General features: G+C 41.4%; 1 protein-coding gene across 10 annotated transcripts in view; it reads right to left on the bottom strand.

The window, feature by feature from the left end:
- Window positions 1-27216, bottom strand: part of klf8 (Kruppel like factor 8) — a 185492-nt gene that overhangs the window by 55405 nt on the left and 102871 nt on the right. For all 10 annotated transcript variants that reach the window (XM_072595032.1, XM_072595039.1, XM_072595033.1 and 7 more), the window contains one exon: window positions 1517-2084. In XM_072595032.1, coding sequence (XP_072451133.1) covers window positions 1517-2084 — 568 coding nt within the window. The remainder of the gene's footprint in view (window positions 1-1516; window positions 2085-27216) is intronic.

Here is a 27216-nt window from a genome sequence, read left to right as displayed (position 1 = left end):
TGTCCGCCCCCTTGACTGATCACTGCTGACAACCATGACAAGCTGCCTGGCCTTGTGTCTTTGTTAAACAACAAGGTAAGGCAGAAGTACTGGGATCTTTTAAGCTCTGGCACAAAAAGCAAGACATGGAGAGCAGAGATGCTGTGAACATCCAAGCAGACTCAAAGTGATTATGTACTAAGACAGCAAGTGAGAAATCCTGAAATGCGACCTGATCCAAATAAGAGGTAGGTGCTTGTTGCAGTTTGAAGTGGCTCAGAAGGACCATGGTAATGATAGGTGCTTGTGGGCTTGAACTGCTGCAGTGAGTTGCATGATTCTACTGTAAGTGGGTTGGCGATGTACCATGGTGTGACGAGGCTGACATATGCTCAGTGTTAATGTCCATGGTTAGGGATTGTGAGAGGTTACTACCAAAAAAAAAGGCAGCATGTGATGACTACTATCCAAGGTGGAGGCCTAGTGGACAAAGTAGGCAATTGGACTCATCAGCTAACCACACTGAATTGTCATATTTAGTTTCTATTCAGCAGGTGCAAAAATAGGAAATTATAATTAACGAAGCAAGATTAGGTAATAATGACATGCTAATACATGCAAATGGCTCCAAATAGGCCTCTTACCACTCATTAGTGAGTTTCTTATCTAGCCATTTTATCTGGTAGGACGATATTTATACTTAATGCCACAACATAAACTGGACAAGGGACATTTATTACAACTATCATGTACAAATATTACATTTTTCAGTTACACAGTGTTTGAGGTAATATTGTAGCATTATGTTACAATATAGGAGCATATTTCCAGAAAAGTGTCATGCTTCAAGTGATCTGGGGTAAGATGGAGTATGAAACCTTTGTTTAAAAAAAACTATTTTCTAATCAACCTGTTTGGAGACATCACCCATCTCTGGAACAGGTGGGATTTGAACCTGGGCCTCCTGGCTCAAAGCTAGGTATACTACCACTGCATCACAAGAGCCTTTGTATTCTCAAGTCTCATGCTATCATGCAATGATGATATCATGAGCAGGCCTCTTAAAGGTATACTGACATACTGACCAGGAGACATAACACAAAGTGCATCAAAAAGGTTTAGTTGGATGTCAGGTTTAAATGAGAGGCACAGCATACTACACAGAATACCCAATCAAAAGTGTAAACTAGTCAACATCTTTGCTTTAACTAATAGTTGCTGCAATAAAAATAATGACCAACAGTTCTACTGTTTTTTGCCCTGAGCATTCTACAATAAAGTAACACAATTGCAAGTCAATCATTTCCACAACTGGAATGACTGCCCCATAGACTAAATTAATTATTTTCCAAAATCTCTTAAATGTATGCAGCAAATTCAAGTTCCAGTTTCCAGTGCAGTTGTACCTGAATTTCCTATCACAGCAAGATCAAATACCTACATGTGGAAAAAGAAAATCAATTGCTACATTTATTTGATCAAAGAGAAGATATGGAGCATAATTTTGCTGCAGAAACCTTCACATTGCATTTCTTACCTGCCCCTTCACTTTTCCCATCATCTCCTATCAGAGGAACAGTGATTGATGACGTTACACCATCTGGCTGCACAGTTGTGTAGACCACAGGCAATGACTGGACAACCACGGGTATGTGCTGAAGGTTTCCCATTTTGCTGGGTAAATTGATTGATGGCACAGTGTGTATAACATGCAGAATCTGTTGTCCTCCAACCCCCTGAGACGAGGCCAAGATAGAGCCTGGTGATAATACTGCTGGGATGGCTGAAGTAACATTGACTGGTCCACCAGATGAAAAGTTCGAAGAAGAGCATGAAGAGATTGTTGTTATGGTTGGAAGTGAAGATGAAACCAATGGTGCTACAGGTGAGGTCCTAGATTTATTTAAGGACAAGTCAACAGGTTCCGTCTGTGGCTGGTTATCATCATTTGAAAGTAATTCCTCTGGTGGTTCCATTTTAATGTTGCTTAGTAACACTGGTGCATCTGTTTTTAGATCACTAAGCAATGTAGAAGATTCCATTTTCACATTATTTATCAACATGGGGACTGCTTCCATTCGCACGTATTCTGATGCTTGAAATGACTGTTAAAGAGAAGAGATTTCATTAAAAAATTTAAAATGTGAAACTCTCCTATTACAGTATAAATCAGACACATTAAGTGTGCATAAATGATTGATCTGTAATATTATGTTCAAACATAGAAGAGACTCTAAACAATTGGGCCAAACATGTTAATAGTCTAGCATCATAGCTACAAGGAACAGAAAGGAAATGATTGAAATGCTCAAATTACTATGTTGCTGAGTAGACAAGAATATCTTTGCCTTGAAACAATTTATTGTTAGATATAAATCGTGTAATTAAGTTGGTATCATTTATTTCTAGCCAACTACAAAATAGTTGCCCGATTTCAGACCTAGGGCTTCCCAAAGCTGCCTTGATATGAGGGAAGTTTATTCAGTTCTCAACTAGGCCGTGCTGTAAATAGTGTGTTACATGTAAACTCTCAGCTACAAGCATCCCACAATGGAAGTGAGGCAATCTCTTAACATTGCAGATCCGCAAGTTATTTTAGCAATGTAAATATGGCCACTAGTTCAATGGAAGTCCCTATATTACGACAGTAACTACACGTGCACAGTATTTCATTGGCTGCAAGGTGTTTTGTGATGATCAGAATTTGTGAAATGTGATATGGAAATACAAGTCTATCTTTTTTCGGTACGAAAGACAACTCCTCATTCCAAGCACAAGAGCCACAGAATGGTGGGTGAGTCGTTGCTCAACTGGATTAAAATTCTATTTAAAGTTACTGTAGAAGCTCAGGCTAGCCACTTAGAGCACCTTGTAGACTATCTGGTATTCACACAAAGATATATGGCCAACATCAATTCTTTAAAAAAATATTTTGGAAATAAGTAATACAAAGGCAAAAACAACTTGCACCATAGGGATCAGTTAACTAGAATAATGAGAACCACATACAACATCAGTCATTGCACATTAATAACTGAAATCCACTCAAAAGGGGTATTGTGACTCCAAGTTTTTTCCAGAGAGCATGAATAACAGGTAAAACTCATTCAATCATATTTGGGAACAAAGAAGGAGCAGACCATTCAGCCCTTTCAGCCTGCTTTGCTTTTATAGAACACGGCTGACCATCTATCTTAATGCCATTTTTTGCCACATATCCTTCATTTCTTGATCTTGTTTATACAGAGCAATCTTTCAAACTCGGTTTTAAAACTACTCAATGAGTGAATTTGCGCAGCCCTTAGGTTAAGGCTTCCAAAGACACTACGTTCTGATTGAAGAAAATCCTCCTGATCTCAGTGATAAATGGCTTGCACTCTCTCATGGGACTGCAACCCTGATTCTAAACACTGAGCCAGAGATATATCCTTTTGACATCCACTGTACATGGTACTTTAAAAATTATATTTTAATGAGATCAGTTTACATTCTTCTAAATTCCAGGAGAATTTTAATCCATTATCCTCAATTTCTCCTCATAGATTAGTCCCACCATTCTGGGAATTAGCCTGGTGAACTTTGCTGCACTCCCTCTGTGCGAAGAATATCCTTAGGTAAAGGGTCTAAACGTATACACAATATTTCAGGTGCAATCTCAAAGTTTTAGACTTCAAAGCAAGACATCCTTTACCTTAAATCCTCTTTTAATTATGGTTAACATACTATTTGCCTTCCTAATCTGTTGTTGCATCGACAGTACATGCCAGCTTTCATTGACATATGAAGAAGGATGTACATGTCCCTTTGAAAGTCAACTGTTTCAAATCTCTCATTATTTACAAAATAGTCTGCACCTCAGTTCTTCCTACCAAAGCAATTCACCTCACACTTACCCATTTATATTCTATATTCTTTCCACTCACCCAGCTTGTTACAAATCCCCTCGAAGCTTCTTGCATCCTTACAAATTACATTCCCACCTGGCTTTCTGTAAGTTGGGCCCCAAGTGATTTCCCCCATTGGTCACAGCCTGCTAACCTGTACCATTGACGAAAAATACAACAACCCATTTATTCCCATTCGTTTTTTTCTTCCTACGTCGAAGAAGTGGTTCATTGGAGGTACAGGTAACTGTGGAACTATGGATTAAGAGCTGGCCTGTAATTAGAAACCCTGAAATAATGGCACCATCAATTCATCTTAAGTGTTAAAATCATTTTCAATCAAGCATCAGAATGTATGGAAGAGTTTGCAGTTTGGCTGTAAGAATATGCGCACAGCACAAAGTTGAATACTTTGCAAGCGTTCAATTCATGGATTCATGAATATCCTCCTTCTCATAGGATCCTACAGCACAGAGACAGGCCTTTTGGCACAAACTGGTCCATGCTGACCAAAATGTCCGTCCACACTAACCCCATTTCCCTGCATTTGGCCTATATCCTTCTAATACTTTCCTTTCCATGTGTTTGTCTAAATGGCTTTTGAATGTTGTTAATGTACCCGCTGGCAGCTCATTCCATATGCCTACCACCCTGTGTAAAAAATATTGCCCCTCAGGTTCCCTTTTATTTTTCCCCTCTAACCTTAAACTAATGCTCTCTAGTTCTCAATTCTCCAACTCTGGGAAAAAGACTTAGTGCATTCACCCTAACTACACCTCTCATGATCTTATATATCTCTATAAGGTCCCCCCTCAGTCTCCTATGCTCTGAAGAAAAAAAGTCCTAGCTTGTCCAACCTCTCCCTATAATCCAGACCATTGAGTGCTGCAACAGCCTTGTAAATTTCCTCTGCAGTCTTTCCAGTTTAATAACATCCTTCTTATAATAAAGGTGACCAAAACTGAATACAATACTCCAAGTGCAGCCTCACCAATGTCTGTATAACTGCAACATACATAGCTTCCTAACTTATATCCTCAATCTTCTGCTGTTTCTTTCTTCAATGAAGATTGAGGTAGGGTACTGATGTACTCAGACTTCCCCAGATCACTGTGTGCACTCTAACAGCTTTGTTTCAAGTCTAGATGGTACTGAGGATATTTTCTTGGACAGTTCTGCACTCCTGTGCAGTGACAGCTTACCAACTGGATTCTATTGGACCATCTCTATAGCATCTCCCTTTCGCCAAAAACAGAAGATACCTTTTGTTCTGTAAAAATAGCGCTACTTAAAACAATAAAGAACTATGAATGCTGGAAATCCAAAACTAAAGCAAAAACAGTTTTGAAGAAAGGTCACTAAACTTGAAACATTAACTCTGCTCTTTCTCCACAGATGCTGGCAGACTTGCTGAGTTTCTCCAGCTCTTCACATTTTTATCACTTAAAACAATCTCTCTCCAATATTTAGAGAAGAACATTTGCACTCCTCCTCTCCTGGTGAAATTAAGTCAACAATGTACGTGTACAACAGATATCTTACATTGTCTTATGCCTCAAATGAGTGGTCATTATTCAATAGCTTTTGACAGTGAATGGTAGAAGGATGATGGCAGAGGTCTAAAAGCCAAGCTCGACCTTGTCCTCATCAATCAAGGCACACATATCACTGGACAGTAAATGAAGGTAGGAATGTTGTTCGTTTTTTTAAAACATCAAACAATAATCCATCAATTCAGTTTGCTGGATTTTTTAATTTTTCAACCTAAATATAGAGCAGGGTGTCTTTAAGGCTAAGTCCATTGCATCAAGTGCCAACCAGGTATTTAACTGTTGACCAGGGACTACTCAACCAATCCAGTCCCACATGAAGCTGCCAAGTAATTAGAGGCCAGCATCCACTATTACATCTGCGGTGTGGAGAAGTTTGAACAGCTGACACAAGGACTTGTGTCAGGGAAAAGGAAACTGATTTTTGGCGGGGATGGGTTGGGTTTTGTAGTGGGGTTTGCAGGGAGAGGATACCAGACCCAGAGAAGTCAGAGGCAAAGAAAGGCACACGTCCCTAATTTCTTCAGATTAGGGCACAAGGAGGTTTCCAGCCCCAAATTCCAGCAGGCAGGCTGTTTTCCCAGTTGGAAAGGCAGCCACTTTTCTCACCTGCAAGGAGGGAAGTTAATAGACTGGTGTTGTGATGAGGCCTTGATAATAGTCATTAATTGTACACGTAAGGAGCTGTGATTGGTGGGTGACTGGGAAGGTCAAACAAGGACACTCCCTTCCTGAACTTAAATGGGGAGGTGGTGAAGGCAGTCAATATACCTTGAGTGCCAACCTACCTGATTACTTGCCCTTCCTGCCACCTTCCCACACTTCTAGAGGGAGGAGAATTTCACTGATTATTGTAGGCCATGTTAGTTATAGACTATTTATTTTAATTGCAGCTGCAAAGAAACTAGACCATAATGCTTTCACTTTATAGAGTCCTACACTATTCCAGAAAGGGAGACCAGACAGTAAATAGGACCACCTTCTTTATTATTTACCAAGCAATACAGACATTTAGCACTGAATGATTAAGAAACAATAACATACTTTGTTCACATTTTTTTTTCTCTCTTGTTTTAATAGACAAGATAAACTATTGTTAAGTTAAAATATTTTAGAGCATAACTATTTACACTTTGATGACAATGCCCTGAAAGACCACTCTGACTTCATTGATTGACCATAAGAATGCCTACAAAAAGGAAATGGAAAATAATCTTTAATTGCAGAGTGTTACACTGGCATAGCATAAAATTCAACACAAATCTAACTGCCTTTAGTAATGGGTCACTTACTCTCACTAAGCACAACATCCATCATTCATTATCCAAAAGTAGTCTGCAGTCATAACAGATTCAGAAATAGTTAATAAAAGTATTGAACTTCATAAGAGGAAAAAATAATTCTGTAATATCGATCTGTAGGGGTGTTCCAGAAGGAGTTGTATTGTCAGCAATTTATTAAAGATATCAAAGGCTCAAACTACAATTTCCCAGTGATCCTCTGACATTCATAGTATCAACAGAGATTCTATCCAGACTGTTAGATAAAATTGCTGAAAACTCACGCATGCAGCAGAATGGACCTGCAGGGATGTTATAATGTGTCCGATTTCTAAAGCAAAAAAGGATTAAAGGAACTGTATGATTTAACATTATTCATCAAAATAATGCTGTTTGACATCACACATAATGTAGGATGCAATTTTTGTTTACATCTGATTCAGCATGAATCAGTAGGCAAGAACACTGAAGTAGTCAAGGCCAGTGGTACACAAGTACTACAATGGCAGCTTCTGTTTTGTTAAAATTAAACAAGATGACATTTTAACCCATTCAGCCCTCAAGTGGTATTAAAAGTACAGGCAGATGGACAGTCGAATCTGCCTTTTGAATGAATCAAAGTGACAACACTGTTGTGGTTAGTAGGGGGTAAAGTGACACATTTCTCACACCATTTATAGTTGTGTTAATCTTTACTTTTAGTAGTCACTGTTTATTTTAAGAGCCATGTTTATATAGCACCTTTCACATGCTCAGTGATGCAAAGTGCTTCACAAAAATTGAAATGCTTTTATGGAAGGTAAGCAAATGTAGCGGACAATTTACACCGACAACAATAACCAGATAGCCTACTTCACCAAAGGTTGTTCAGTGATGAAAGGTGAGAAGGGACACACTGAATTCCCTGCACTTCTGCAAACAGTACCATGGGAATTTCTGCCTGCCGAGCCACTCAGGTAGGGCTGCTGAGAGGCATGCAGGGGGCTAGACTGCCCAAGCCTGCACTTGCCAGTAGACTGTTTCAACAATCTACCAGGAGGCGACTTCTGTAATTACTGGCTCTGCAGCCTGCACCATCTTATAGGGCTCCTTATTTTCCAAGCATTCCTACACTCTCCTTCTTCCCTGCCCCACTCCCATGGGGCTGGGAAAGTCTAGTCCGGCATTTCTGTTCAACATCTCATCCCAAAAGCAGGACACCACACACCGCAGTACTCCCTCAGATTTACACTGAAATGCCACCTCAGATTAGATATTTTCAAGTTTCTAGGGCAAGGCTGGCCTCAGAAATAAAAATACAACCAGAGAGCCAAGGCCAGAACTTCCAGAGATAATTTCAGACAAGATTTTAACTACCAAGATGGGCAATGTCTTAGTTTGGCAGGGCCATCTTCTTATAAAAAGGTTCTGTACAAAGCAATTTTCATCAGGGGGATTCTAATTAGAAATAATGTCTTGGTTCTCTAGGACTTTCTAGCTGTCAGATCCACTAGCCATCATCCCTGAACACCTACTCCATACTCTCAGCCTGCAATAGCCTTTCCATTGGCCTTCCTGTCCATTCTGCCAGTACGTACAGAACCAGAAAACTAATTACGTTAGCCAGTCTTGGATTTCTGTAGGAATGAAACACACCTTCAGAAATATGCCTTCAACAGAAGCCTGCCGTTCTTAATCCTTTGAAAGGATCAATCAGATAGAGTTATTTATAGGTCAGGACATAAGGGCCCTTCTGGAGTGGTAGTGTCTCTATCTCTGGGCCAGAGGTCCCAACTGCTTCAGAGGTGTGTCATAACATGTGAGAACAGGTGGAGTCAAAATATCTAAGAATGGTTGTCATCCCACTTGTCACAACAGGAAGCATACTGGTCAGACTACCCCAGCCACTGGGATGTTGATTAATAAGCCAATTTATACCCATAATCCCCAAAACCAAACAATTTAGTGCAGAGTCAGTGATTAAAGGAGAAGATACACAAGATGAATTGATTATTAGGCACTCATAGCAAATCCTGGAACACAGCAAATTGGTTTTGAGGCTGGAGGCCTGATACTGATTTCTCCAAACTGGTCCATGACAGTGCTTGTGTGAGCTCCAAAGTTTCCAAGTGGATTAACTCAATAGGGGTTCCGGTTTGACAAATAGAAATGGATTAAAAGCAAATTACTGCGGATGCTGAAATCTGAAACCAAAAAGAGAAAATGCTGGAAAATCTCAGCAAGTCTGGCAGCATCTGTAAGGAGAGAAAAGAGCTGACATTTCGAGTCTAACTGACCCTTTGTCAAATGGATTGGAAATGGATTGTTTGCTTTGATGGACTGAAATCTGAGGTTATAATGAATTATTTTATCCTTTGCTCTTGTTTTGTCAATGCTTGCATGTTGGTTTGGACAAGACTGAGGGCTATGGGTTTCTTTTGATACTATGTATGGTTGACAATTCAATGAATCGTGAGAACGGACATGTTTTTCAAACCAAATTTCTGAATTGGTTATCTTTTTTCCTCAAATTCAAGATTGGCTATTGTTATTATAGGATTCATTTCTCTTTACATAGTGCATAATGCAGAGCTTGGTAAAACCATTTTAACTTATCTTCCAATAGGCTCTCATATCCTACTTTTGGCTCATTATTCCGAGGGATCGTTATCTACAACACATCCAGAATCTGCCACAAAGCCATGAAAACTGGAAGTATATAAAATGCCTACACACGCAGCCAGGCTAAGAGGTGCTGTATGGAGATCACCAGCCAAACCCTTATCCTGTGGGATCAATGGATCTGGGAATCAAGTTCCAGAATCAAGTCCCACCTGCCACTTTTAAATACTTCCAGAGATGACGTGCAACCTTGAAAATCTGGACTTTGGTGTCAAGTTAAACAAATTTTTTTTTAAAAAGGTGCATTACCTCCTACGTCTGGAGTGAAGTTAAAGTTTGAAAATGATTTTATATTTGGTACAGATTATTACATGGCATAATTAAGAGACCATTTATTATGTATTTCCATATTGTACAAAAGTAGCAGGAACTTAAAGAAGAAAGCTTAAAATCATCTTACAACTAACATGCAGCCTAACTGTTTGGAGACAATTGTAAAATGTCAGCTCTGTCAATTTTAAGATACATTAGAATCAATAAAACAATTATTAATTTGTAAATTGAAAAATGTAAAATGCCTCTGACAGGCAGGTAAATCAATTGCAAAATTAGTGAATTACAATACCTAATTCCATCATAAAAGTCAATACATATAATTTTCAATATGTAGATTTGTGTACACAACTACTGTATTTATAATAAACAGTAAACCAATCACAAGAAAATCAGGGCCTTTGTGACAATATACTGATTGCCAATTCATTACTGCTGGATTCTGGATTAGTGGTGCTGGAAGAGCACAGCAGTTCAGGCAGCATCCAAGTAGCTTCGAAATCGACATTTCGGGCAAAAGCCCTTCATCAGGAATGGCCGAAACATCGATTTCGAAGTGACTTGGATGCTGCCTGAACTGCTGTGCTCTTCCAGCACCACTAATCCAGAATCTGGTTTCCAGCATTTGCAGTCATTGTTTTTACCTAATTCATTACTGCTATCAAATGTTAATGCCCCATCTCCAGTTTACGCAGCAGAACTCTAAGAATCAACCTGAATTTCATTTCCATGAAGCAGATTTCAATGAATGGGCTCAATGATTGAAGGAACTTCCATCACCAAAGGCTCATTTTCATTAGCTTCAAACTGAACTTCTTCAATGGTCATTCTATGACAAGAATACTTAAGTGCAAGACTGAGAATTATTCCCAATCAATTCAGAAAATAATCTATTAAATGCGTAAGTCAGCAAAATAGGAAGTACAGCCATACTAGGTTTAGATTTAATTTGATCACAGAATGCTAACTGCAGAAAACGGACAGCACTCATTATGTTAATGAAATAAGAGTACAATTAGCTGCATTTGCACATTGGTTAAAATGCATTCTGAGAATGCAGTCTGCTATTAAATATAATACTCTCAAAAAAATCACACCCCAATCTGGTGTATTACAAATCCAAGTGACCCAAGAAGATGCCAAGTTTCCTGCCAACTTGTACTAGGTTAGCAATATCAATTAGGCTGGCAGGATTGAATTACACTCTATCCAGTGTCCTTGGGTTAACAAAGCGACATTAATTGGACTTCCACCCCTGGTAATCATTGAGATACTCCTGCCATTGAAAAGGTAGACAATAAGATGACTTTAATGCCTTCCATGGCATGCTTGGTAGCAGAGAGCAATTAAATGGACAGGAGAGTGGCAGATGGGGAGCCTGTCACCATCCCAATTGCACTTTTGTTCAAGAACTCAGTGCTCAATTGACAGCACTGACTTTGGGGAGGGGGAACCCAATCAAGCTACCCCTCCTGGCCTTGCTGCTAACTCCTCACCCCACCAACTCTCACCTGTGGGCCTACCTCCCTTCATGATCATAGACCTTGGGTGGGAGCACTATCAGCTAGATCCACCACTTAGCCATGCTGTTGCCAAATAATGAAAAACTGATGGTCTTCTGGGAACTTCCAGTCCCAAGGTCTGTGATCCCAGGAGGAACAGACATTGCCCGGGACTGGCCTTTCCAAGGAGGAAATAAGACAGGAAGACAGGGCTCTCACAGGCTCACCAGTAATTTGATTAGATTAGATTACTCAGTGTGGAAACAGGCCCTTCGGCCCAACAAGTCCACACAGCCCCGCCAAGCGCAACCCACCCATACCCCTACATTTACCCCTTACCGAACACTACGGGCAATTTAGCATGGCCAATTCACCTGACCTGCACATCTTTGGACTGTGGGAGGAAACCGGCGCACCCGGAGAAAACCCACGCAGACACGGGGAGAACGTGCAAACTCCACACAGTCAGTCGCCTGAGGCGGGAATTGAACCCGGATCTCTGGCGCTGTGAGGCAACAGTGCTAACCATCTGCCCACTAAAGGGTAAACATTCTCAGTAATGATATCCTCCCCATATGTACCCTTCATTTGAACCTGGTACCAGGAAGCTGTCTGTGTCAGCCTTCAGCGGATTTAGCATCCTTGCATAAGTACCTTTCGCAAAGTGTTTAAATATAGAAACTGTTCACTTACTATGGAATAGATCAAGTGTGCAAAAATGTAAAATAATATCTTTGCTGAGTTCTAGCATGACCTATTTACAGATACATGCGATTCGTCTGCTGTGTAAATTACCCATTGATCAAAAGCTGCAAATATCAGCAGCAGTGGAAGCTCCCAGTGTATGAGTAGCATTGTGGAAAGAGTTATTACAGCTGGTGAACATTCACCAAGCTATCAAAGAAGCCCAGTAGTACTGCAATGACCAGCAAGAGTAGTAGCAATTAGAAACCCAAAAGTAACACCACAACTCATCAATACATCCAGTGAGCACTAGGGCTACAATGATGACAGCTGGACAAAAAAAAGTCTCCAACTTCAGGAGCAGTCTCCCCAGCTTTTCTCATTCAAACAAAAACTCCTCCTAATCACCAGGAATGGAACTAGTTTCAACATAGCAAAGATAGACATTAAAAAGACAGAAGATAAATTGTTACTTAAAAGGTAAATTGCTTTCCAAAATAAATAGGTTCTCTCCTGCATGCACATTTGTGGGTCCCTGTTGTACTACTGGTGAATCATTATGTTGTTCTGATATGGATACACATGCTGTAAATCCTCCCCACACAGTCCTGCCACATCAGCCATAATCTGCTCCAGTCATAATCTGTACTACATTGCTGGACTTTCCCTTTCCAACACAGCCTTCTTACACTATGTTCAATATTTCCTCCCCCACCAAAAACACACCTGGTTATACTCTCCTTCCCACCCCAATACATAGCTACTTGTTGTGCCGATTTCCACAGACACACAATCCTATCTATAATCAACAGGTCAGATTTAGTGCCCAACCCCATGGAACATTTTCTTATTTCACATTGAACCAGCAGTTGATTTGAACCAGCAGTTGTCATGGTAACAAGAATAGGACATGGAAAGGGAACCGCAAAACAGTACAGTGTATGCTTTTACACAGGTATTGCAAAAATAAAGAAGGTATGGATCTAGAAAATAATCTTAACATCAAATGTCACAATTCAAATTGGAGAGATTAAATCAGTCCAAATCATTCAAAACAAATACACACGCACAGGAACATCTGCTGCCAAGAGAGTTCAATAAAACATTCCCTCCTAACATCAACCTGCTAAAAACATCTGACACTTCAATGTCTGAATCCCAGATCAATACATTCAGCCAATTGCAGAATGATCTTATAGGAGAGTCAGCTATCACACAAAATGTCATCACACAGGATAGCAGCACGTGCCTCTACCATTTATAAAACGTAAAGTCACTTAAATTTCAAACCTTGCAAGAGTCTGAAGCAACTTATGTTCCAGACAAAACAAAATGGATAGGGGCCTTAAATTGGAGGTTGAAGGGACAGATTCGCAGAGTATCTCTGATACTCTTGTCCATCATACTGGACTATGAACTGGAATAAAAGAATGTTTCTCATTTAAATTCAACAAACAGAAGCTATGCACACTAACAAATTCAATGGGTAGGTTTAATTTATCAGAAGATGTATTTAAAATAATTTAATATAAAATAAATAGCATATTTATTTCAATTCATTTTAAATATATTGAATTAATTAGTAAATTAAAATCGATTCATTGTTTCAGGTTTGATTAAAATTAGTTATGCAAAATATTTATAAATCTCAAGTGCATTACCACAGAATCCTTATTATATTTAGAGTCCTGAAGATTGTCTTTAAAATAAAATCTTAAGGAATTGCTTTGTGTTCAATGATCTTCTTGAAGGAAACTGTAGTAATTGTAATTTGGCGTTTTAAAAACAAAACCATTTATTTTGTTGACAGTATAGAGACCTGTCTATCATGACTGCTCCCTCAGACAGATTTATGGGAGTGGCCTGGAACAGCTCCACTGTAAATAACAGGGAGGAAGTGCGACCTCTGACCTGCTCTGGAGTCACCCAATGCCAGTAAGCCACATTACAAGCTGCACATGCACATTTCCCAGCATAGATTGGTGGGGTGTGGCATTACAAACTTGTCCATGGGTGGATCCTCAGATCAGCCAAACCACGTGTGGGGATACATGTGAAGTCATAGAACAGAAGGCAGCTATTCAGTCCATCATGGCTATACTGGTTCTTGGAAAGAGCTACCCAAACAATTTTATTCATCCATTCCTTCTCCATCAACCTGATCTGCTTTCAAAAAGATTTATTTAATTCCCTTTTTGATTGTTAACTCCTGAATCTGCTTCCACAATTCTTTCAGGAATTATTTCCACAAGTCATTGTGTTAAAACAAAACCTTATTTTGCTTCAAATAAAAACAAAATATTGTGGATGCATAGACATTTGAAACAAAAACAGAAAATGCTAGAGAAACTCAGCAGGTCTGGCGGCATCTGTGCAGAGAAAGCAGAGTGAATGTTTCTAGTCCAATATGATTTCTTTGGACTCTACTGTCCCGAAAAGGCCATGTGGAACCAAAACATTAACTCTGTTTCACCCTCCGCAGATGCTACCAAACCTGCTGAGTTTCTCCTGTATGTCCTGTTTTCATTCTCCCCCCCACCCTGGTTATTTTGCCAATTAACATTAATCAGGGTCATCTGCATAGCATGGCTACCATGCAACTGTAAAATATTTCCTCTATATCTGACTGCATCTACCAAAGTTTCTCTTAACTCTATATGCTCTACAGAGAATAACCCAAACTTCTTCAGTATCCCCATTTAACAAATCCATTATTATTAGAGCCATTCTTGCAAATCTCTTCTACACCAATCTTGGTAGCAAGACTCTCCTCAATAATTCAGTAGAAGCCTAACTAGTGTTCTATAAAGATGTAATTTTCCTCAGCAACTATGTGCAGAATACAGTCTTAGTCTGCATCTTTATATTGTGCTTGGTAGCATACAACTCAACCCAGAACATAAATTAGCTAGGATGTCTACTGCCAATTGCTATTCAGCATAACTCTCCTGGACAGTGTTATGTTGGACGGGAAAGGACTCAGCTGTGATACTCACCAATGGAAGCCTACCCACATTCATCTGGTTTGCACAGATACTCAGAAGGGTGCAAGATGCCCAAACAGACATCCTACAGTACAAACCAACACATTCAAGAGAAATTCTGAGGGAATTCTTCGCCAAAGGAGGGGTATTACCACCACCTTTATCCACCTACTGAATAACATTTTTCAACTATCTGAAAACCATTTTATAGCAAATAACACCCAACATTCAGTAACCATGCTTGTGGCATTAAGCAGGATTGCACTTTTCAAATGACCACTTACATTTCTTCCATGCCATTCTCAACTTAATTTGTTTTCCAGGAGTTTCAATTAATGCAAGATGAAAAGACCCAATTAAAGTATATCTCAAAACAAAGTGATTTTGCAGCAAGGTCTACATAGTTTTGAAATAGAATCTTAGGGTCAAAGCATAGAAACAGACCCTTTGGTCCTACTCCTCCATCGAGGAGAAAGTGAGGACTGCAGATGCTGGCGATCAGAGCTGAAAATGTGTTGCTGGAAAAGCGCAGGTCAGGCAGCATCCAAGGAACAGGAGAATCGACGTTTCGTGCATAAGGGCTTATGCCCAAAACGTCGATTCTCCTGTTCCTTGGATGCTGCCTGACCTGCTGCACTTTTCCAGCAACACATTTTCAGCCCTACTCCTCCATGCCAACCAAGTTTCTCACTTGCCAGCATTTGGCTCCTATCCCTCTAAAACTTTCCTAGTCACATACCTGTCCAAATGTCTTTTAAATGTTATAATTGTACCTGCATCTATCACTTCTTATGGCAGTTCATTTCACATAATCAACATTATGTGTGAAAAAGCTGCCCCTCTGGTCTCTTAAATTTTTTTCCTCTGACCTTAAAGAATATGCCCTCCAGTTTTCAACTGGGAAAAGACCTTTGCTATTCACCTTATCTATATCCTTCATGATTTTATAAACCTCTCTAAGGTCAGCCCTCAATCTCCTACACTTCAGTGAAAAGTTACCCAGCCTATCCAGCCTCTCCTTAACACAAACCCTCCTGTCCTGGCAACATCCTGGTAAATCTTTTCTCAACCCCCTCCAATTTAATAACATCCTTCCTATAGCAGGGCCACCAGAACAATATAGTACTCCAAAAGTGGTCTCACCAATGTCCTGCACAACAGCAGCATGAGAACAAAGAGACCTTGGAGTGCAGGTTCAGTTCCTTGAAAGTAGAGTTGCAAGTAGTTAGGATAGTGATGGCGGTGTTTGGTATACTTTCTTTTGTCGGTCAGAGCATTGATTATAGGAGCTGGGAGGTCATGTTGCAGCTGCACAGGATATTGGTTAGGCCACTGTTGGAATTTTGCGTGCAATTCTGGTCTCTTTCCTACTGGAAGGATGTTGTGAAACTTGAAAGGGTTCAGAAAAGATTTACAAGCATGTTGCCAGGGTTGGAGGATTTGAGCTACAGGGAGAGGCTGAATAGTCCGGTGCTGTTTTCCTGGAGCATCAGAAGCTGAAGGGTGACCTAACAGGGGTATATAAAATCATGAGGGGCATGGATAGGGTCAACAGACAAGGTCTTTTCCCTGGGGTGGGGTAGTCCAGAACTAAAGGGCATAGGTTTAGAGTGAGAGGGGAAAAGATATAAAAGGGACTTAAGAGCCAACGTTTTCACACAGAGGGTGATGTATGTATCGAATGAGCTGCCAGAGGAAGTGGTGGAGGCTGGTACAATTACAGCATTTAAAACCCATCTGGATGGGTATATGAATAGGAAGGATGTAGAGGGATATGGGCCAAATACTGACAAACATGACTAGATTAGGTAAGGATATCTGGTCGGCATGGACAAGTTGGACCGAAGGGTCTGTTTCTGTGCTGTACATCTCTAGGACTCTAACTTCTATATTCAATGCACTGACCAATGAAGGCTAGAGTGCTAAACACCTTCTTAACCAATCTGTTTGCCTGTGACGGAACTTTCAAAGAACTATGTACCTGAATCTCTTGGTTTCTCCATTCAACAGATCTACACAAGACCCTACCCCCAACAACTGTGTAAGTCCTGCCTTTGTTCATTTAACCAAACTGGGATGCCTCACACTTATCCAAATTAAACTTCATCTACTATTCCTCAGCCAATTGGCCCAAACTATCAAGATCTCTTTGTAATCTTAGAAAACCTTCTTCACTGTCAACTATACCACCAACTTGGGTATCATTCACAAACTTACTAACCATACCTCCTATATTCTCATTCAAATTGGTTATGTAAATGATAAACAACAGTGGGCCCAGCACCAATCCCTGCAGAATACTGCTGATCACAGGCCTCCAGCCCAAAACAACCCTCCACCACGACCCTCTGTCTCCTACCATCGAGCCAATGTGATTAACTTTACTTATCAGTCTACCATGCAGAACCTTGACAAAGGCTTTACTAAAATCCATGCAGATGTCCACATTCTGCCCTCATTCTATTTGGTTATGTCCTCAAAATGTTTCAATCAAGTTTGAGAGACACAATTTCCCATGCACAAACCCATGCTGGCTACTCTAATTAGTCCTTGCCTCTCCAAATGCATGTAAATCCGACCTCTCAGAATCCCCTCCAACAACTTACCCATCACTGATGCCACCAGTCTAGAGTACCTAGACTTCCCCTTACAGTCTTTTTTTAAAAGAAGGCATAACATTGGCTAACCTCCAGTTGTCCAGCACCTCGCCTGTGACTACCGATGATACAAATATCTCAGCAAGGGGCCCTGCAATTTCTTCCCTAACCTCCCACAATGTCCTGGGATACATTTGATCAGCACCCAGAGATTTATTTACCTTTTTTTAAGAGCTCCAGCACCTCCTCTTCTGTAATGTGGACTGTTTTGAAGACATCAATATTTAATTCCCTGAGTTGCCTAGCCTCTACCATCTGTTTTCACAGTAAAAACTGATACAAATATTCATTTGGTATCTCTCCCAGCTCATGTGTTTCCACACATAGACAACCTTGTTCATCTTGAAGGAGCTCTATTCTCTCACTCGTTACTATCTTGCACTTAACATACTTGTAGAATCTCTTTGGCTTATCCTTAGCCTTAACAGATAACCTTATCTCATATTAAATGATTTCAATCAGCAGCTGGGACTAAACAAATTTAAACAGAGTTAATATTTAAAACATCTTCTAGAAGACAAACAGACTGAAGTTTCTTAACACCTAAACTGAATTCCCTTTTATATCTGCACTGCCCTATTGAAAGAAGTTAAGTATTCGTGACAGAGGGGATCATTAACAACTTGTGAAACAAACAAATGCACAAAATCATCTTTTCCCTCTAATCCTGAACCATGGCATTGCCTAGATAGTCATCCCAGCACGTGGAAGTGAACATGCAAAAGCTTTTCTTTGCACAAACAATAAATGGATACGGATCCATCTGCTTTAGTGCTAGACAAACCAAGCGATTGGGAGGACAAGGCAGTTGCTGATGAATGCGAATTTTAAAATTCCTAAAGAAATTATCTGAACAGTAGGTGATCAAGGATACTCTTTTTCAGTTATGGCTCGAGTTCAAAGGTTTCTCAGGTTCCTAGAATCAAATTGGGGTAATGTTAGTTACTGATTCACCGGGAGCCGCAATTCAGGACGACACAGAAAACCTGGAAGTTTAAAAGTTCCTGACTGGTTTGGTTTCAATTGGCCAGAAGGCGGCACAGAGCTAGGTTGATCCAATTGCTGATTACAAGCAACTGTCTGCCATCCAGCAATCCACCCCACCCAGTCCCATTGGGAGGAGGACGAGGATGAGGACGAATCAAAGAGGCTGCGTATGCATCTGCATCGACTCGCTACAGTGTGGATGGAGGCAATTTGCCCCATCAAGTCTACACTGACTCATTCTCTGCAGAGCATCAGACCAACAGACAAACAGACCAACCCCACACCCCATGCATTTGTACATTTCCCATGGCTAACCCACCTAACCTGCACATCGATGCACACTGTGGACAACTTAGAATGGCCTGTCTACCTAACCTCCACATCTCTGGACTATGGGAGGAAACCAGGGCACCTAGAGGAAACCCACGCAGGCACGGGGAGTGTGCGCAAACTCCACACATTCGCGCGAGGATGGAATCAAACCCAGGTATCTGGCACTGGGAGGGAACAGCACTGACCACTGTGCCATCCCCTTGCATGTGGGGTGATTATGGGGGAGGAGGAACACTGCAGCGTCTTGTAATCCACAGGGATATTTCAGATTTCCCAAGCCACAGGAATTCCAATTGATCCATTAACTTGCAGAGCACATTAAATCAGAGGCTTTCAGCCTCATTAACATATCTAACCTGCCTCCTGGAGTAGGTTTGTAGGCCATCGCCCACCTTGCAAATCCTGGAAATCAGGGGGCAAAAATGTGGTTGCCTGAATGCTCAGAATTTTTATCCACTTAATCCAATGCTACTCTGAATATTCCCATTTCATTCCATTGGCTAGCTAGAGGTCAGTGAAGTTCCAGGGCAGTGAGACCCTAGATTTTCCACATGGCAACATTTCAGTCCTTCATGTGGACACTAAAAATGAGAATATTCACCAAGTCAATCTACTGCCAACCTTTCTGTAGCTTCTTCTAGACCTACAACTCAGGAGATCTCTGCACCTCAACTCTGGCTTGTTGTGATATTCTATTTCCAATGCTCCATATTTGACAGCCATGGTTTCAATGTCCAATTTCTGGAATTTTCTCTCTAATGCTTGCTGCTTCTTTCTCTAAGATGTTCCTCAAAACCTAGCTCTTTCAGAGAGCTTTGGCTCATTTGTCCTAATTATGTGGTTCTGTTTCAAATTTATTTTCAAAGCTCCTTGCGGTGCTTTAATGTTGCTATATAAAATGTACATGGTTGCAGTTATTGACTTGGACCAGATTGTCCCTGCTACTTTATCAGTTACACAACTGTGCAATTCAGGAGGACCCAGTAAAGATGGAAAGCACCAGTAGGAAGATGAAAGGAAAAAGGGCAAAGAGAGCAAAAACAACGCATAACTGACAGCAGAAACAAAATCAGATTATTTTAGGCCTTTCACGCATGAACAAGAGTTTATTGCAGACTGCTTGACCGTATACCAGATTAAGCAAATAGTCAGGAATATGAACATTTGTCCGGTGGAATAGTACATCTGCTGAACGGATCCAAAATAGCAACCATTTATGTCACCTCACGTATTAAGAAGGAATATAGTTCTAAAGTAAGCTAGGATTTGAATAGTCTATCTTCGTTGCTTAAAGTGCAAGGACTTCAACATCCTGGCTGCCATTTTGTTCGGCTAGGAGGGGAAATCGGCAGCTACTTAGAAATGAAATGACAAGTTAAGATTTATACAAAGTGGGATCAGGGAGAAAGAGAAGCTACAGGGAAGGAGAAATAGATCAAAACATGATTTTGAAAGCCAACATCAGAACAAAAACAACAAAATCTCCAGCCTTTCAACTACAGCTTCATTTGAAATCATCTGATGTAGCTGACTTAAATAACTGGCCAGCTGTTATTGCAGCAAAAATATATATCACAAGTGATCTTTTGGCACCTCAAGAAATGAAGACGTCTGCCTCATTGTACATCAAGCCACATTAAAACTAGGCCAGTTATGTGGCTCTCCACCCTATACAGCTGCTCTCAAGTTCCTTACAGCTCACAGTACAGCAAGTTTGGGCCATTTTACCACGTCAACATATGTGACAACAAACATCAATGGGCATCATTGGTTAAGGATGTGCTCAAATAATTTTTTTTCAAATGCAAATGACCTGGATATATGGCATACAATAAAACATAGTAGTTTTGCAAGCTAAGCTTCCCTAAATGAAAAAGTTATTTTGCAATGAGTTGCATGAAAAAGTAAAAGCTCTTTTAAATAGTACAGCAATTAACAAGAATGACCTGAATTTCTGTAAAGAGAAAAATAAAGGGCACAACGAAAATCAGAAGCCAAGTGAGAAGAGCAAAGATTAACAAAAGCCCAGTTTAAAATGATGTGCAATGTTTTTCCTGCAGAATGCTGAATCCCACCCTTAGGCTACAGTCCCCACTCTATGGGAAACAAACAAGCATTCAGTCACCCATTGCAAATTTCCCGAGAGGGGTTAAGGAGTGGGTTTACTATCCAAGGTGGAAGTGAAATACAGATCTTTATTACGAAATTGGTTAATTCACTTTGGATTTGTATTTTACTATAACTGAGACATAAGCATGAGAGTTGAGTACCACTGATTCTGAAATGGTAATTCCTCTCCACAAATATAATACCAATACTTCATGTTTTTAACTTCAGGTTTCCAGCATGTGTTGTACTTTGCTTTTGAACAACTTTCTCCAAGACCTCCTTCAATGGCAGTTTTGATCTGTATTCAGATAAAAAAAAATTGTGGTCCATTTTCTTTCAAAATGCTCTTAACAGCAAGGAACTGCCAACATGCTGGGAGCTTAGAGTGTGTACAAGAGATTCATAACTTTTGGTGTACATAGCTAGAAGGAGGAAGTTCAATGCTGTTTTGAATGAAAACAACTGTGAGAAGTGCTTCGCTGTCTATAGGCATCACGTTCAAAATTGTGCCATCTTACAAAGCTTCATCATTTAAAGACTTTTCTCTGACCAAACTTGCAATAGCTATGAGTAAAAGCTAGAAAACCTCCAGTCAGAAGTATGGAGATGCATTTTAGGTTTAGGTGATTTTAAACAACTGCGATTACCTGTCCCAATCGATGTCATTCAGAAATGCATTTGATTAAAAATAAATTTTTAAGTGTTCGTGGAGTAGTGATATTGCCCCTGCCACTGAGCCAGAAGTCTGGCTTCAACTCCCATCTACCATGGAGTTGGGAACAATATGTCTGAACAGGCTAGTTACAAATAATTAAGCCAATGCAAGTGACATTGTGAAAAAAAAAAGCTGCAGCATCTAAAATGCCAACACAGCATTCCACACAGTTAAATTAAGCACACAAAAGACGAGACCAAATAAAGCACAGAAGGTTTGCCTACATTTTGCGACAACAGAATCATATATTAAACACATTTACAAATTCAGTTCGGAAGAAAATGTTTCTTTGAATAATGGATGCCTAACTAATGAAGAAATAGTATTTCAACCAAACTATTTAAGGAACCATCTTTAACTACTGTTTCTCTCTTAATTGACCCTGCCTGTTCATTGAGTATTTCCAGCCTTTTCGGTTTTCTTTCTCTTCCTTAATGAGGCTTTCATTTTAATGTGGGTCAAATTCAATTCTGATGTAACTTCTAATGTCTAGATATAACCCCCAACTTCAGTCTTGTCCAAATCCTATAGTGTTCGAAGTGTGTTTAGTGGGATAATTTGATAGACATGGAGTGCAATTTGTTGCGCAGCCTTTTTAACAGATTTGCATTGGTTTGATCACTGTCCTTGACTCAGCTAAACCCTTTAATACAACCTATGCACAGTACCAATAGAGACTTAATGGGTCAGACCGACTCCCAGTTCTCAGCCCTCATATACAGACCTCCCCGTAACACAAACTTAAGTAACATTCTCGCAGTTATCCGCAGTATAGCTGAATAAGCATTTGAGCTCACTACGATAGTGAAAAATTAACACGTACTTCCTGCACCATGTAAAAGTAGATCAACTACAACCAGTACATTTACAATATAATTTTACCAGCAAAATGCAGTATTTATGAAAATAGAGACATCCAAAAATACAATTTTGGAAAACATAGAGGAATTAAGAAAAATACAATGCTAATAGAGTCATAGAGATGTACAGCACAGAAACAGACCCTGCAGTCCAACTCATCCATGCCGACCAAACGTCCCAAGCCAATCTAGTGCCACCTGCCAGCACCCAGCCCATATCCCTCAAAATCCTTCCTATTCATATACCCAGATGCCTCTTAAGTGTTGCAATTGTACTAGCCCCAACCACTTCCTCTGGCAGCCCATGTCTTACACACACCTCCCACTGCATGGAAAAGTTGCCCATTAGGTCTCTTTCATATCTTTCCCCTCTCACCCTAAACCTATGCCCTCGAGTGCTGGACTCTCACCTCAGGGAAAAGACTTTGTCTATTTATCCTATCCATGACCCTCATGATTTTATAAACCTCTATAAGGTCACCCCTCAGCCTCCGACGCTCCAGGGAAAACAGCCCTATTCTGGATTAGTGGTTCTGGAAGAGCACAGCAGTTCAGGCAGCATCCAAGTAGCATCGAAATCGACATTTCGGGCAAAAGCCCTTCATCAGGAATAAAGGCAGTGAGCCTGAAGCGTGGAGAGATAAGCTAGAGGAGGGTGGGGGTGGGGAGAGAGTAGCATAGAGTACAATGGGTGAGTGAGGGAGGGGATGAAGGTGATAGGTCAAGGAGGAGAGGGTGGAGTGGATAGGTGGAAAAGAAGATAGGCAGGTAGGACAAGTCCGGACAAGTTATGGGGACAGTTACTGAGCTGGAAGTTTAGAGGTGGGGGAAGGGGAAATGAGGAAACTGTTGAAGTCCACATTGATGCCTTGGGGTTGAAGTGTTCCAAGGCGGAAGATAAGGCGTTCTTCCTCCAGGCGTCTGGTGGTGAGGGAATGGCGCTGAAGGAGGCCCAGGACCTCCATGTCCTCAGCAGAGTGGGAGGGAGACCCCACTACCAGGGATATATTTCCCTCCCCACCCCTTTCCGCCTTCCGCAAAGACCGTTCCCTCCGCGACTACCTGGTCAGGCCCACGCCCCCAAACAACCCACCCTCCAATCCTGGCACTTTCCCCTGCCACCGCAGGAACTGGTAAACCTGCACCCACACCTCCTCCCTCACCTCTATCCAAGGCCCTAAAGGAGCCTTCCACATCCAAAGTTTTACTTGCACATCCACTAATATCATTTATTGTATCCATTGCTCCTGATGCAGTCTCCTCTACATTGGGGAGACTGGGCGCCTCCTAGAAGAGCACTTTAGGGAACATCTCCGGGACACCCGCACCAATCAACCACACCGCCCCGTGGCCCAACATTTCAACTCCCCCTCCCACTCTGCCGAGGACATGGAGGTCCTGGGCCTCCTTCACCGCCGCTCCCTCACCACCAGACGCCTGGAGGAAGAACGCCTCATCTTCCGCCTCGGAACACTTCAACCCCAGGGCATCAATGAGGACTTCAACAGCTTCCTTATTTCCCCTTCCCCCACCTCTAAACTTCCAGCTCAGTAACTGTCCCCATAACTTGTCCGGACTTGTCCTACTTGCCTATCTTCTTTTCCACCTATCCACTCCACCCTCTCCTCCTTGAACTATCACCTTCATCCCCTCCCCCCCTCACCCATTGTACTCTATGCTACTCTCTCCCCACCTCCACCCTCCTCTAGCTTATCTCTCCACGCTTCAGGCTCACTGCCTTTATTCCTGATGAAGGGCTTTTGCCCGAAACGTCGATTTCGAAGCTACTTGGATGCTGCCTGAACTGCTGTGCTCTTCCAGCACCACTAATCCAGAATCTGGTTTCCAGCACCTGCAGTCATTGTTTTTACCCTGGAAAACAGCCCTAGCCTATTGCAACCTATCCCTATAGCTCAAATCCTCCAACCCCTGGCAATATCCTTGTAAATCATTTCTGAACCCTTTCAAGTTTCACAACATTCTTCCGGTGATCTCCCAACTCCTGTATTTAACACTCTGAACAATAAAGGAAAGTGTACCAAACGCCTTCTTCACTATATTATCTACCTGCGACTCCACTTTTAAGGAACTATGAACCTACACTCCAAGGTTTCTTCGTTCAGCCACACTCCCTCAGACCTTACCATAAAGTGTATAAGTCCTGCTAAAACTTGCTTTCGCAAAATGCAACACCTCACATTTATTTAAATTAAACTTGCCACTTCGCAGCCCATTGGCCCATCTGGTCAAGATCCCATTGTAAGCTGAGGTAATCTTCTTTACTGTCCACAACACCTCCAATTTTGGTGTCATCTGCAAACTTACTAACTACCTCTTATGCTCACATCCAAATCATTTACATAAATGATGAAAAGTAGTGGACCCAGCACCGATCCTTGTGGCATCTCACTGGTCACAGGCCTCCAGTCTGAAAAGCAACCATCCACCACCACCCTCTGTCTTCTACCTTCAAGCCAGTTCTGTATCCAAATGGCTAGTTCTCCCTGTATTTCAGGAGATCTAACCTTGCTAACCAGTCTCCCATGGGGAATCTTGTCGAATGCCTTCATATAGATCACACCACCACTCTGCCCTCATCAATCCTCTTTGTTACTTCTTCAAAAAAAAAATCAATTAAGTTTGTGAGACATGATTTCTCACACATAAAGCCATGTTGACTATCCCTACTTAGTCCTTGCCTTTCCAAATACATGTACATCCTGTCCCTCAGGATTCCCTCCAACAACTTGCCCACCACCAATCTATGGCTCACTGGTCTATAGTTCACTGACTTGTCCTTACCATCTTTCTTAAATAGTGGCACTATGTTAGCCAACCTCCAATTTTCCAACACCTCACCTGTGACTATTGATAATACAAATATCTCAGCAAGAGTTCCAGCAATCACTTTCCTAACTTCCCACAGAGTCCTGGGGTACACCTGATCAGATCCTGGAGATTAATCCACTTTTATGCATTTCAAGACATGGAGCACTTCCTCCTGTGTAATATGGACATTTTTCAAGATGTCACAATCTATTTCCTTACATAGTACATCTTCCTTGTCCTTTTCCAAGTAAACACTAATGTAAAATACTTGTTTAGTATCTCCCCCATCTCCTGCAGCTCCACACAAAGGCCGCCTTGCTGATCTTTGAGGGGCCCTATTCTCTCCCTAGTTACCCTTTTGTATTAGTGTATTTATAAAAACCCTTTGGATTCTCCTTAACTCTATTTGCCAAAGCTATGTCATGTCCCCTTTTTGCCGTCCTGACTTCCCTCTTAAGTGTAGTCCTACAGCCTTTATAGTCGATCTATCCTGGGAATACCTGACATATGCTTCCTTCTTTTTCTTAACTAAACCCTCAATTTCTTTAGTCATCCAGCATTGTCTATACGTACCAGCCTTTCCTTTAATCCTAACAAGAATATACTGTCTCTGGACTCTCTTTATCTCATTTCTGAAGGCTTCCCATTTTCCAGTCGTCCCTTTACCGTGAACATCTACTCCCAGTCAGATTTTGAAAGTTCTTCCCTAATACCATCAAAATTGGCCTTTCTCCATTTTAGAGGGGCACTCACCAAATTGATCCTTCAGTAAATAGAATAGCACATAGAAAGTTTTCACTGTTTTGTATAATTTGGTATTCTTGGTTCACATGATTAGATTAGATTACTTAGTGTGGAAGCAGGCCCTTCGGCCCAACAAGTCCACACCGATCCGCCGAAGCGCAACCCACCCAGACCCATTCCCCTGCATTTACCCCTTCACCTAACACTACATGCAATTTGGCATGGCCAATTCACCTAACCAGCACATTTTTGGATTGTAGGAGGAAACGGTGGGCGACACGGTGGCACAGTGGTTAGCACTGCTGCCTCACAGCGCCTGAGACCCGGGTTCAATTCCCATCTCAGGCAACTGACTGTGTGGAGTTTGCACGTTCTCCCTGTGTCTGCGTGGGTTTCCTCCGGGTGCTCCAGTTTCCTCCCACAGTCCAAAGATGTGCAGGTCAGGTGAATTGGCCATGCTAAATTGCCCGTAGTATTACGTAAGGGGTAAATGTAGGGGTATGGGTGGGTTGCGTTTCGGCGGGTCGGTGTGAACTTGTTGGGCCGAAGGGCCTGTTTCCACACTGTAATGTAATCTAATCTAATCTAAACCAGAACACCCGAAGGAAACCCACGTAGACACAGGGAGAATGTGCAAACTCCACACAAAAAGAACCGCCTGAGGCAGGAATTGAACCCGGGTCTCTGGCGCTGTGAGGCAGCAGTACTAACCACTATGCCACTGTGCCACGCACAGACCACCTTGGGCCAATTACTGGAGAAGTGTTATCAATTATACCCCAGCCTTTAAAAAGAGGGGAGAAAGTAGTAATGTCTAAATCAAGTGGAAATTCTTCACTTTATAGAAAAGCTTTTTGGTTGAGATAAGATAGAACTTACAGAAAATAGGTCAACGTCAACTACAGTTGGGCGGCGCGGTGGTACAGTGGTTAGCACTGCTGCCTCACAGCGCCAGAGACTCGGGTTCAATTCCCAACTCCGGCGACTGTCTGTGTGGAGTTTGCACAGTCTCCGTGTGTCTGTGTGGGTTTCCTCCGGGTGCTCCGGTTTCCTCCCACAGTCCAAAAATGTGCAGGTTAGGTGAATTGGCCACGCTAAATTGCCCGTAGTGTTAGGTAAAGGGATAAATATAGGGGAATGGGTGGGTTGCACTTCGGCGGGTCGGTGTGGATGTGTTGGGCCGAA

Source organism: Chiloscyllium punctatum, chromosome 25 (assembly GCF_047496795.1).
Source record: "Chiloscyllium punctatum isolate Juve2018m chromosome 25, sChiPun1.3, whole genome shotgun sequence".
Lineage (NCBI taxonomy): Eukaryota > Metazoa > Chordata > Chondrichthyes > Orectolobiformes > Hemiscylliidae > Chiloscyllium > Chiloscyllium punctatum.
The sequence above is the reverse complement of the archived record's forward strand: the minus strand, read 5'-3'. Positions and strand labels throughout refer to the sequence as shown.